The sequence below is a fragment of the Lotus japonicus genome, chromosome 3 (assembly GCF_012489685.1).
Source record: "Lotus japonicus ecotype B-129 chromosome 3, LjGifu_v1.2".
NCBI lineage: Eukaryota > Viridiplantae > Streptophyta > Magnoliopsida > Fabales > Fabaceae > Lotus > Lotus japonicus.
The window spans coordinates 91,685,067-91,698,696 of NC_080043.1; the positions used below are offsets into that span (position 1 = coordinate 91,685,067).

Consider the following 13,630-nt stretch of genomic DNA (forward strand, 5'->3'; position numbering starts at 1 on the left):
CTGTTATGGCCTGCACCAAACTGGCCCATTTTGGCTAACCCAAATTTGTGACTGTTGACAAAAAATACCGTGGGTCCACTAGAAACACCCACCAGTCACCACCATGAATCACCACCTGTGACTCGTCCCATTGGGAACCTGAAACCGGTGAAGGTCGAGTTACCGCGGCGTTGACGGTGGCCGTTGAAAACTGAATCGAAGCACACCATTCCACGACGATGAAGACCACCGCAATTTCAACATCACCGCTACTTCTACTATTCCTCTTCCACTTTTCTTCCCCAATCACTGCTATCAGGAAGGACATTGGATTCCAATCCATCATCCCCACCTGCAAAACCACCGTTCAAGGAAGATACCATCTCACCGACGACAACGGTACGGTGAAAATCGTTTTCATTTTTCTTCAATCATGATATTGTTAGGTTAATTGAAATTTGCATTTGTTGCTGTGTTAGGTTTTGTATGCAGTGCACTTTCTGTTGATTCAATGTCTCGCTGTTGTCCTCAATCTAGGGAGAAATTCTCTTGTCAGTGAGTTTGATTTCCTTTTTCCATACTCAATTGCTTTGAAATGAATGAACAAACAAGCAATGGTTTTGCCATCTCACTGTGTGAATTTTGTTCATTTTTTTGCAGTGGGTGCAATGTTCTTTCACAGTGTTGCAACTCTTATGAATATTGTGTTTCCTGTTGCCTCAATCCTGCACTGACTAGTAAGGAACAAGTGCTGAAGATGAAGATTAGCAAACCTGTTACTGCAAGTAATGTTTCTAGCTCATAACTTTTTGCAAATTTATGTGGTGGTAAACTTGTGTTTAGAGCCTTGCCTTGACCACTGACCAGACTAACAATTTTAATACTGTTGCATGTAGTAAGGGAGTGTTTGATTTATTGGTTCTAAACACACATCATTTGGTTTTTGGCAGGGACTTATGAAAATGTTTTTGACTACTGTGCTGCGAGATGTCGTCACAGTTCTGAGAGTGTGGTGAGTAAACTCCTGCAGTCCTGCTGTCTTCTTGTTCTTGGAATTGTGTCTTTGTTTTAGAAATCTTCTCATATTGTTATGCCTTAAATAACATATACTCCCAAATTAACAAGATGACTCATTCTATTAAAAAACCCTTTTCATGGTTTGCAAGCTCTGCATAATAGTCTAGTTCTAGGAATTTGTGAGGGAGGGGTTAACTGTATTTTGAGATGCTTCTATCTCACAATCAGCACACCAATTTATTAAAGCACACTTTTTTGTTAAATTACCTGGGTGTATGGGATCGCTACCTTTTAGTCTGTTTTACCCTGTATAGCTCTTTTCACCCTTTAGACGTGCTAAAATGGAGTCGGATTGTGGTTACTATTTCAGTTGTAGGCTTGGGTAATAGGAGCTCATATGGTTTTTACATTTAGGTGTATGGAGAATAGACAACAACATACTACCTTCAACAGGCTCTTTTGCTTATCTTGTTACATGGGTCTAATAAAAATACATGTTGATATCTTGGTTTCTAAGATCTTAATGTTTTCTAGCTGTTTAATATTTATGATCAAGGTTGCAAATTTGAGATTTTATATAAATTCATGGAGCTGCGGTAGACTCAAACTGTAAACTCTATGTCGTATATTTTAGAAACTTCAAAAGAATCTTATTAACCAAATAAGTATATAGTATATTCGTTATAAATATTCAAAATTCCAACTTGATAACAAAGCAAATGAAAGAAGTAAGTGAAACTTAACAAACAACTCAATACAATACTTGAACAACTATTAACACTAGACATGGCTCCTCAGATACATTATTTTGCACTTTGACTAAGCAGAACAAAATATCACTAGGTTCATAAACACAATACACGTTGCAGTATTGCACAACAGAGGCAGCTCAGCTCAAGTACCCAGCGAGATCAACCAAACTGTGCATTTGGAAGCCAAACTATGAGTAATTGTGTAAATTTAGACTTGTAAACTTGATAGTAGATTCAGAGATTTTACTGATTTGTCAAAGTTTACTTAAAACCATGCGAGTTTAACCAAAAGATTTGCCAGCAAGTTATTAGAGTCTAGGATTGTAACTCATCAGAGTCTAAAGAGTTAACTTGAGAGTCCGAAAATCCTGTTTGTGATGAGTGGCTAATGTTTCTATTTTGGGGTCTAATGTTCCAGGTTCATGAAAATGCTTATCTTAGTGACTTCCACCACTGCTTTTCTCTTCCATCAAATTCTTCTGGTAAGTCTTGTGAGAAAGTTTGTTATATTAGTTAACGGCTTAATGCCTTGTAATTGTATCAACTGTTAAGCTCCTACTTCGTACTCCTATTTTGACCTACCAAAGTGCAGATTCTTAAACCTAAATAGTTAGTGCTGCAGATAGCCTAATGATAATCATAGTAGACTAGTAGCATACAGGTTTTCCTCAGACAGAGGGAAAAATGATGGTGATGAAATAATATTGTGTAGTGAACTTGTTATTTGTTGCAGGCTACAATTCATTCAAATGACACTGTAATTTGTATTATAAAAGATGTTTAGTTACATATGTTACAGTCATGTTCTTGACTCTTGTAATTGAAAGGTTGTAGGTGTAGGACTTCTGTGCTATTTATAGTTATTTAATTGGAATCTTTTATTTTTTATGTTTTGAAACAGGGACAAATGTTACTCTAACAGAAGCAAGATTAAATGGCATCAATGTTGTTGTTGGAAGGTGAATTATTACCCAGATTTCTTCTTTTAGCTTTTAATAACATATGCAGTTTCTTGCTGTAGCCTAGGAGTTAAACATTTTTACTTGTTTGGCAGGCAAGGTGAATCATGTAGTTCAGTTTGCAAATTAAGGGGACAATCATGTGTCCCAAACAAACTTGTGGTGCTTAATAATTGTGACATGTAAGTGATGCGCTGAATTTGTGTACTGAGTTCTCTTGATGGTATATTTCAATAGTATTCTTTACTTTGTATAATTTAGGTAAACTTTGTATCAGATATTTTATTTTATTGCCTCGCACAGTTTTCATCTATACAAGCCATATGTACAATGTACCGTCTTTTTTGGATTGGCTCTCTTTGTTTTTCCTTTGGACAAATAATTTAGGGTCCTTATTGTTGATTCTCGGTGCAACATACATATCATGTATAATGTCTTGGGACAAATAGCAATGAGGAAGGGAATATCATGCGTGCATGCTAATATTTTGTTTATTTTTCTTTAATGTACTGATCTAATCAATTGTTGATGATTATGTGGCAGTATTCAGAGATATATGAGTTGCAAGGGATCTTGCTTGGCAAGTGTTGGAACAGATCAACCTGCTGAAGTTGTTTATGATGCTCCCAAGGATCTGGTAATAGTTGTGTACTTTTCTTATGATTTAAGAAAATAAACATGATGTCAAAGGAATTGATTGACTAATCAATTGAATAACAGTTACTGACCAGATTAATTGCTGTATATAATTGTAGTTGACCAAGCCTGTAATTAGGATTAATTGTTGATTAGCTGTTACAGATCAGGGAAATTATTCCCATAATTAGGAGAGATATTATTTCCATATTTGTAATATGTTATCAGTATAAAGTTAGCTCTATGCTGTGTACTCAGCATCAAGACAGTATTTTCATTCCATATTTTCCTGAGTTTGACATGGTATCAGAGCTGGTTTTCGATCATATCCTAGTCTAGCCAGAAAATTCCTAGTCTCTTGTCCTAGACCATGTTTTTTTTCTCAGCCTTGTCCTAGTTCAGACCACGTTCCTTCGTGGTTATCCTCGATACACCCTTTGTCTTCGTTTTTTTTCTCAACCTCATGGCTACAGAAAAATTTGATGTCTTATTTGTTCGCCTTAATGGCAAGAACTACTCAACCTGGGCATTTCAATTCGAAATATTTGTCACGGGTAAGGACCTTTGGGGTCATGTTGATCGCAGCGACCCAGCTCCTGATAAAGACAAACATAAGACTGAACATGCCAAGTGGGAGGTAAAAGATGCTCAAGTCAAGACATGGATCATCAGCTCTGTTGATCCCAGCATCGTTCTTAATCTTCGACCGTTCAAGACGGCTGCCGATATGTGGGACTTCCTAAAGAAAATCTATAGTCAGAATAACGCTGCTCGTAGGTTCCAACTGGAACATGACATCGCCATTTCTCAGCAGGAAAGTCTCTCGATCTCTGAATTTTACTCTCATTTCACGAATCTTTGGGCTGAATATACTGACATAGTCCATGAGAACTTGACTGCTGATGGTCTTAAATCGGTACAGTTAGTTCATGAAACTACTAAACGAGATCAATTTCTTATGAAATTGAGATCTGACTTTGAAGGCATCAGGTCTAATCTCATGAATCGGAACCCTGTACCCTCATTGGATTCATGTCTCAATGAGCTACTTCGTGAAGAACAACGCCTCCTCACTCAAACATCCATGGAACAACAAAAGTTCACCTCTGTTCCAGTGGCATATGCAGCACAAGGAAAGCCAAGAGCGCGAGACATGAGTGCTGTTCAATGTTTTTGTTGCAAAGGCTTTGGACATCTTGCTGCAAATTGTTCAAAAAAGTACTGCAATTACTGCAAAAAGAATGGACATATTATCAAAGAATGCCCAATAAGACCTCCAAAGCGACCGGTCACAGCATTTACTGCCTCGGTTGGTTCTTCTTTTCCTAGCAATTCTGCCAATTCAGCATTTGTCCAACAAAATGCTCCTGCCCCTGTTCAAACTCTGACTCCTGAAATAGTTCAACAAATGATCATTTCCGCATTTTCTGCTTTGGGAATCTCAGGTAAATCTTTCTCTACCTCTTCCCCTTGGTACTTTGACTCTGGGGCTTCCCACCATATGACAAACAATGCTCAATTCCTTACTGATGTCACCAAATATTCTGGAAATCTCATGATTCATACTGCTGATGGCAACCAATTACCTATTACAGCCACTGGTGATATTTCTTCAACTCTAACAGATGTTTTTGTGTCCCCTGGTCTCACTAGTAATCTTATTTCTGTTGGTCAGTTAGTTGACAATGACTGTCGGGTAGAATTCTCAAAATCTGGTTGTCTTGTGCAGGATCAACACACGGGGAAGATGATCGTGAAGGGGCCTAAAGTTGGACGTCTTTTTCCACTCCATTTCCCTTTGTCTCAATGTCTTTCATTGCCTTCTGTTTCTTGTAATTCTGCTAATGTTGATTGCCAAACGTGGCATAAACGTCTTGGTCATCCAAACTCAGTTGTACTTCATGACTTGCTAAAATCTGGTTTCCTTGAAAATAAAAAGATCCCATCTTTTAGTACTATTCAGTTTGATTGCAGTTCGTGTAAACTTGGCAAGAGTAAGATTCTACCTTTTCCAACTCATCATTCGAATGTAGAAAAACCTTTTGATATGATCCATAGTGATTTATGGGGGATGGCCCCTGTTACATCTCATGCTAATGACAAATATTTTGTCACTTTTATTGACGACTATAGTCGTTTCACATGGATCTATTTTTTGCGCTCAAAAGCTGAAGTATTTTCTACATTCAAATTCTTCCATGCTTATGTTCAAACCCAATTTTCATCAAAAATTAAGATTCTTCGCTCTGACAATGGAGGGGAGTACACATCTCATTTGTTTCAAGAGTTCTTGCAAAATAATGGTATTCTATCTCAAAGGTCTTGCCCTTCAACTCCCCAACAAAACGGGGTAGCAGAAAGAAAAAACCGCCATTTGCTCGATGTTGTCCGCACCCTCTTGCTGGAATCTTTTGTGCCAACTCGTTTTTGGTGTGAAGCTCTCTCCACTGCTGTGTATCTCATTAACCGCTTGCCTTCTCCATCTTTGAACAATGACACTCCTTTCACTCGGTTATTTGGTCATCCACCCACATATACTAACCTTCGCACCTTTGGTTGTGTGTGTTACCTTCATCTTCCTCCCCAAGAACGCACAAAGCTCACTGCTCAATCTATTGAATGTGCTTTCCTTGGATACTCTACTCACCATAAAGGTTTTCTATGTTATGATCCTAGTCAATGTCGGATTCGGGTCTCAAGAAATGTCATCTTTCAAGAAAATAAATATTTTTTTGCATCTCACCTAGACCATAGCTCTCCTTCAATTTCTGTTTTGCCATTGTTTTCTAGCTCTGCTATAGGACCACAATCAGCAAGACCTCTCTTGACGTATCAAAGGCGTGGTAATGTTGCTCCAAATTTGCCACCAGAACCTCCAAGGCCTCTTCAGGATCCTTCCCTGCAAGCTGATCCAGTACAGGCTGCACTACCAGACCTTCTACGACGCAGTTCTCGCGTTCGTAAACCACCTGAAAAGTATGGTTTCACCTCTCCCTTGTCTTTGACAGCAACTTTATCTTCTGTTTCTATCCCTTCCTCTTATAAACAGGCAATGGAGCATGAATGTTGGCAAAATGCTGTTGAAACAGAACTTCTAGCATTAGAAGAAAATCAGACATGGGATGTGGTTCCGTGTCCACCATCTGTTAAGCCTCTTGGCAGCAAGTTTGTGTTTTCTATAAAACTTCGTTCGGATGGCTCAATAGACCGGTACAAGGCTCGACTGGTTGTTCTTGGAAATAAGCAACAATATGGACTTGACTATGATGAGACCTTTGCACCTGTCGCCAAGATGACAACGGTGCGTACTATTCTTGCAATTGCTGCCTCCCAGTCTTGGACATTACATCAGATGGATGTCAAAAACGCCTTCTTGCACGGTGATCTCAAGGAGGAAGTTTACATCAAACTTCCGAGTGGTATGCCCACACTCTCCCCTAATGAAGTTTGCAAACTGAAGCGCTCTTTGTATGGTTTGAAACAAGCACCAAGAGTCTGGTTCGAGAAGTTTCAATCCACACTACTTGGATTTTCCTTCACACAGAGCCAATATGATCCATCCCTTTTCTTACAAAGGACTTCAAAAGGTATCGTGGTACTCCTAGTTTATGTGGATGATATTGTGGTGACAGGGTCTGATCAAGAGGTTATTTCTACAATTAAACAATTGTTGCATTCAACTTTTCGCATGAAAGATCTTGGACAGCTCACTTACTTCTTGGGGTTAGAGGTACATTATCAGCCCAAAGGAATATTTTTAAATCAGCACAAGTATATTCAAGACCTGATCCAATTAGCTAGCCTCACCAATGTGACCTCAGTTGACACCCCCATGGAAGTTAATGTGAAGTATAGACGGGATGAAGGTGACCTTCTAGAAGATCCCACTTTATATCGCAAGCTGGTAGGTAGTCTTATCTACCTCACCACCACCCGACCTGACATTTCTTTTGCTGTCCACACAGTCAGTAAGTTCATGCAATCACCTCGGCATTTGCACCTTTCAGCAGTACACCGCATCATTCGATACCTCATTGGTACCTCTAAACGTGGCTTATTCTTTCCTACTGGATCATCACTTCAGCTCCAAGCATACAGTGATGCTGATTGGGCCGGATGTCCAGACACAAGGAAATCTACTACTGGTTGGTGTATGTTTCTGGGTGATGCTCTAATCTCATGGAAATGTAAGAAACAAGATTCGGTCTCAAAGTCATCAACTGAAGCAGAGTATCGCGCCATGTCTGTTGCTTGCTCCGAGATAATTTGGTTGCGTGGTCTTCTTGCAGATCTTGGGTTCCTTCAAACACAACCAATTCCACTACATGCCGACAACACCAGTGCCATACAAATCGCAGCAAATCCAGTATACCATGAACGAACAAAGCACATAGAGGTTGATTGTCACTCTATACGAGAAGCCTATGACCGCCGAGTTATCACTCTACCTCATGTCTCAACTGCTGTTCAGATTGCTGATATTTTCACCAAATCCTTGACACGTCAGCGCCACAATGTCCTAGCTAGCAAATTGATGCTTGTAGACTTACCAGCATCAATTTGAGGGGGGATGTCAAAGGAATTGATTGACTAATCAATTGAATAACAGTTACTGACCAGATTAATTGCTGTATATAATTGTAGTTGACCAAGCCTGTAATTAGGATTAATTGTTGATTAGCTGTTACAGATCAGGGAAATTATTCCCATAATTAGGAGAGATATTATTTCCATATTTGTAATATGTTATCAGTATAAAGTTAGCTCTATGCTGTGTACTCAGCATCAAGACAGTATTTTCATTCCATATTTTCCTGAGTTTGACACATGATATATTCTAGAAACTGTGCTGAAGTTGTTTATGATGCTCCCAAGCATCTGGTAATAGTTGTGTACTTGTGTTATGATTTATGAAACTGAACATGCTATATTCCAGAAACTGATGAATAGTGGTTAACCTATAGGTAAGTTTTTCCGATATAAATTGGAATAAGATGATATGGTGTCACAGAACTCCATGCATGCGATTTGATAGGTCCTCTGAAACTGCTAGTGCTAAATCCTAATGTCATTTGACTACTCTGTGTAGCTAGCTCTTTAAAATGTTGTTTTCACGTGTCACACCCTTCCCGAACCATTTTGAATTGATGGTTTTAATTTCAAAACTCCATGTTGGAACTTGGAAGTGATGTCCATTTGATCATCAATAAGCTATGGCAGTGGTTCTAGTGGATGTTGCTTTGTCATTCTCATCCAGTGCCACTGCAGCAGTTATAGGCTGGAAATACTTAGAATTTAAGATTTCTCCCACATTTTAATATCCTACATTGAATTAAATTCTTGCTTATTATGTAGTCAGTCACTATGATGGCCTTTGAATTGTTATATATCTGGAGTTCTGGACCATTTAAACTTTGTAGGTATCTTGTTATTCGGAAACTTGAGCATGCCAGTTGAAAAACAGAACATGCATGGCTGAAAATTGAAATATTTAGTTTCAGCTTCTGCAAAACTGATTAAACCTATACCAAAGAAAACAAATTCAGTATATTTTAACTAATATTTGCTTTGCGTTATTTTCAGAATCCAGGATCATGTTTATACACTGAAACAGAATCTGTGCTTTCTTGTGATGGTTCACATCAGCACACAAAGAGACTCTGCCCCTGTGCATAGTGTTTGCCTAGTAAGTCATGCTCCCTTTTAACATGGTTAAATTGCGTCTACATTATGTCATAAATTAAGATAGCTTTGTTTATCAGCTTGTGACAAAAAGAAAAAAAAAACAGTGGAAGTAAAATCAAGTATGGTGTTTTCTCATCTGTAATATTGAGTTTCTTGCGTTGGAAACTATCTAATTTATTTGTTACAGCTCCAACTTTGCACTTTTTCTTTCCTCTTATCTGATGTACTAGATTTTTGTATCGCCAGAAGGGTCTGTATCAGAAGAGACAATTCTTGTTTCAGTGTTACGAATGAAGGTGGCAACTCGTGAAAGCATCAACCCTTGGATATTTAATGTTATTATCCATTTGCCTTTATGTTGTAAAATTTAGCTCATTAGCCATTCCTTTCAAAGAAAACTACTTTCGGCAGCATTTAGAAGTTTTAGAAAAAATGACGTAGAGATTTGGGAAAGAGAATAGGCTAGATGAGGACACAGAAGGTTACTTTCCTCATGTTTGGATGGATCAGGAAAGGAATGAATGAGAAGGTAAAATGTTGTAAGTATAAATTTTAATATAAGCTCTTATTAGCTTATGGAACAAGTATATAAATACTAAACTTTTTAAACAAAAATTAAGTTACTCCTTTATTTTTTCAATTTGGCGGAGAACAGAAAGTGCCAGGGAGAATGATTCTTCATTTTTCTTTCCTCCCTTTAATAAACTTGGGAATTTCTATGCAACATTTATTTCCCCATTTCTGTTTCTTTCGAAGAAGTTATTGGATTTCAACTAGGATAGCTATACTCAATTAATAAAACAATGGAGTAACTTTTATCACTAGCTGGTTGCAGTTTGTTTTATTAATTTTTTTCTCTGTCGTGAACACCTCATTGTGATGTGTACCTCAAAGTTGTGCACTGGCATTAGTCCAGATAAAAACTCAGAAGTAACTGTAGCAAACTAGCATCAATGCATCATTAGCTGTTCTATTCACTTTCAAGCAGGCCTTGTAAGGTGATGCCCCTGCCTTATAGTGTGCTTGAATTCAATTTACTGGGATGCATAATATAATGCACGGTAACTCCAGAATCTGTACATTATAGCTTCTTTCCGGAAGTGATTGTGAAATTTCTACCCACATAATCAAACACGTCATTATTCCTGCGTTATATGGAGTGGAGATGTTAAGTGATTTTTTTATGGGGATGTAAGTAAATGAAATAGGGCCATGGAGGTAAATTACAAAAGAGAATAAATAAGTAAAGAAAATGCACGAGCTACGGCAGTCAATTTTTGTCTTGGCCTCTTGCAAGTTGGAACTGAATTTGTCATATAGAAAGAAGTAATAAACGGATGGTTTAAACAAGAAGCCAGGCAAAAGTTTTGACTTTTTCTATTATGTGAACAAGGATTAATTAATTGTGACAACACCAGTTTAAGGAGTTTATAAAATGGCCTTACTAGGTCAAGAAAAATTAAACAAGCTCCAGATGAAGAATGTAAAAGGACACTGGTAAAAGAAAAGAAAATGATAGAAAAGTACAATCAAGCAACCACTTTCATTGGTTGGTGATAAATTAACAATTAACTATATACTAAATTACAATCCCAAATTAAGTTGTATTATTATCTGTCCACTCAGATGGTGTGTTCTATAAACCTGTCTGAACTCAGAAACTATAGTCTGGTTTGAAGGCCTTCTGAACCAATGGCTTTTTTGTTGAGCTGCTGGTATTATCCTTTAACTCTGTGAGTGCCCCATTTCCCTTGTTGTCACCAACTGCATCTCCACTTTCTTGTTCTTCGACTACATCAAAAGCTGGATGGGTGAAAATGTTACCAAGTAACCGTGTTCCTCTCAGAGCATTTGTCAGAGGCAAATGACCCTCTGGGGTGTCATCATTGAGCTCCCAAATGAACTCTGTAGGGAAAGACCTGTAGTTGAATTGCTCCATCTCAGTGTCCAGCTTCTTCATCCAACCAACCTTGATGAAGAAATTGGTGAAGTCCTTGTCAACCTTCTCAAATATCCTCTTCTGCACACTGTAGCCAAACCTGTTATCACTGTGCTCCCTCCACAGCTCATCAATGGCTTTCAGGTCAGTTTCTGAGATGAACTGAACCTCAGAGAAGAAGACATAACCACGTTTGATAGCAGGTTCTCCTGCAAGGGCTATGAGGAGGCGCCTGGTCTCATCATCCGCTTCCCGGAAGTTTCTGGCTGAGAGAAGCTCCCGGAGGAGGTCAAGGGAGGTGGACTTAGAGGTGGTGGAAGGGGTGGTGGAGGAAGTTGTCTGGGAAACAGAGAATGTGACAGAGGAGTTTGAAGTGGGAGAAGGTAACAGTGAGTTAGAAAGTGTGATGCTGCTGGTTTTGGTGTTGGTAGGTTTGAGGAAGAGTGAAGCAGAGAGTGTGGAAGGAGGGGACTCAGAATGGTGGTGATGTTTGATGAGAGAATGGTGAATGGAATGGAGATAATTAGTAGCCATTTAGTTCAGAGGCTGCAATTTACTCTGTTTGTGGAAATCAAATGGAGAGAAAGGTTTGAAGGTGTAGTAGAAGATGAATGTGATGTGATGGGTTTGAAGGCCTTTGATATGGGGCAGGGCGTGTGGAAACGTTTCTTGAGTACTTGGTAGGATAAGGTATATGTGGGGAGGGGCTGTGAAGGGCTCATCAAAAGTAATATAATACTAGGTTCTGATTGGCTGAATTGGGGTGAGGTTAGATCACCCCCATCTGTCCCCACTTCCACTTCATAGCACAGCAATTAATTTCTTTACTCCATGAAATAGACATATATTTCCTTTAACTGTAAACAAACAAGTGTAGCTTTGTACCTTCTAGAACTTCTGTTTGCAATTTTAAGTTGGTACTCCCTCCGGTCCTATTTATAAGCATGAAAGAGAAGAAAAATCTTGGTCCTTTTTATAAGAACCAAATGAAAGTTTGAGCCATATTAATTATTTTTTTCCAATGATGCCCTTATTAATTCTAGCTTGTAAAATGTGTCTCATTAATTATTCTCTCTCTTTCCCACTTTCCAACACTAATAACAAAGGGTAATTTTGGAAGTTTATTTTGATTCAAGACATATTTAATGCATTTTATCTAGTTTAACTACATTTCTTAAACTATGTGATTTTTTTTTTGCTGCTTATAAATAGGACCGGAGGGAGTACTATAATAAGCCAAATCCTAAGGGTAAATCAACACATTTGGATTATTCAACCTTTATTTTTCTAATATTTATTTTTATTATGATATTAATGATCGCATTAAATATTACATTTATCACTTTTACCTTTTATTTTAATTTTTTAAAATGTGTAACTTTTTGCATATAATTTTCCGAACCCTAACATTTCCAGTGATTTGACTTCTTCTCCTTCGTTCTTGTTTGTGTGTGTTTAGTTTTGTCTTCTTGAAAGCACATTCAATTTGCTTTGGTTCACTTTCTCAAGCACTAGACACCATAGAAGGGTTACTAATAGATCTACATTCATTTAAATCCAACTAAAAAGCAAGCTTTCGTTATTTGTGTCTCTCTTAAGTAGGGATGACAATATGGGTTTGGCTCACCCGGCTAGCCCCCACCCCATCAATATTTTCAGGCAGGTTGGGTTGGGGATAATGAACACATTAGTTCGTATAACACGCATAGTTTTAACTCGTGAATTGGCGGGTTGGGTTTACCCATCGGGTTGTTTAATTTTTGGTTTAAAAAAAAAACCTACATAGGTTAGGTGCATGGTAAGTATTGAGTTTTTTTTTTTCACTTGTGCTAGTCTGGGAATGGTAGGGAGTCGGGGACTATGTCATTTCTTTCTTTTTCTGTTTTTGTTTTACCCGTGTCTTGCATTAGCCTTCTACTCTCATCTTGTAAAGGAACTCGAAGAAAAATTACACCAAAAATAATATTAAGCCATGTTAAGATCAAACGAAATCTCACGTAGCACAACAATATACAGAGGAATTAAGGAAGCATAAGAAAAAACATTATTAATTGTGATGGCAGGATGATAATGAGCACATATATCCATTCGAGATGCACATTATAACAGATTTGCATGTGTGCAGGATGATAACAAGCACACATATCCATTCGTCGTTGATGATAACGAGCAACTTTCCAAGGAGAATTATGCATTGTAACCTAACCACCTTTTCGTTTCTTAACACATTTTCAATCCGATTGATCTTAATTTCTTACTTGTTTCTTCATATGTACAATTTTCGAAGAGAATTGCAAAATTATTCCCAGTTCGCGTCCTCAAATGGTTGTGAAGATCGGGTTTGCTTCAAGATGATAACGAGCACACATATTAATGACAATGCACACTATAACATATTTCCATACATGATTAATGTGTTTGGGGTTTTGAGATGAGTTTATGGGTTGTTCGTGGGAAAGTAATGCGTTGGGATTTATGGGCTTGTTGATGAATTTTGGGGTTTGTTCATATATTTTTGGGCCGGGTAATGTGCTTGTTGGGTTTTGGTTTGAAGAACACTCATAAATTTGGATTATCAAGAGTTTTTTGCAATATTTATTTTCTAAAAAATATTTTAATTGCTTTTCTTTTGTTTTTAATTTAATTTTTATTTTTTAAACAAT

The 13,630-nt window shown here is 37.9% G+C and overlaps 2 protein-coding genes across 4 annotated transcripts; one reads left to right on the forward strand and one right to left on the reverse strand.

Moving 5' to 3' along the window:
- Nucleotides 1–82: 82 nt before the first annotated feature.
- LOC130747369 (uncharacterized) lies at nucleotides 83–9,668 on the forward strand. 3 transcript variants are annotated; one of them, XM_057600299.1, is made up of 10 exons: nucleotides 83–378; nucleotides 459–534; nucleotides 640–764; nucleotides 930–991; nucleotides 2,167–2,230; nucleotides 2,650–2,707; nucleotides 2,803–2,889; nucleotides 3,251–3,344; nucleotides 8,927–9,029; nucleotides 9,259–9,668. In XM_057600299.1, exons 1-9 carry the CDS (start codon nucleotides 219–221, stop codon nucleotides 9,017–9,019), a joined length of 819 nt encoding a protein of 272 aa, XP_057456282.1. In that variant the 5' UTR covers nucleotides 83–218; the 3' UTR covers nucleotides 9,020–9,029; nucleotides 9,259–9,668. The 3 variants fall into 3 exon arrangements, with proteins under 3 accessions (XP_057456282.1, XP_057456283.1, XP_057456281.1); XM_057600300.1 differs by having other exon boundaries at nucleotides 9,278–9,668; XM_057600298.1 differs by having other exon boundaries at nucleotides 84–378; nucleotides 9,275–9,668.
- Nucleotides 9,669–10,477: 809 nt separating this feature from the next.
- LOC130747370 (tetrapyrrole-binding protein, chloroplastic) lies at nucleotides 10,478–11,643 on the reverse strand. The gene has a single exon (XM_057600301.1). The coding sequence runs from the start codon at nucleotides 11,499–11,501 to the stop codon at nucleotides 10,683–10,685; it is 819 nt and encodes a 272-aa protein (XP_057456284.1). The 5' UTR covers nucleotides 11,502–11,643; the 3' UTR covers nucleotides 10,478–10,682.
- Nucleotides 11,644–13,630: the final 1,987 nt, after the last annotated feature.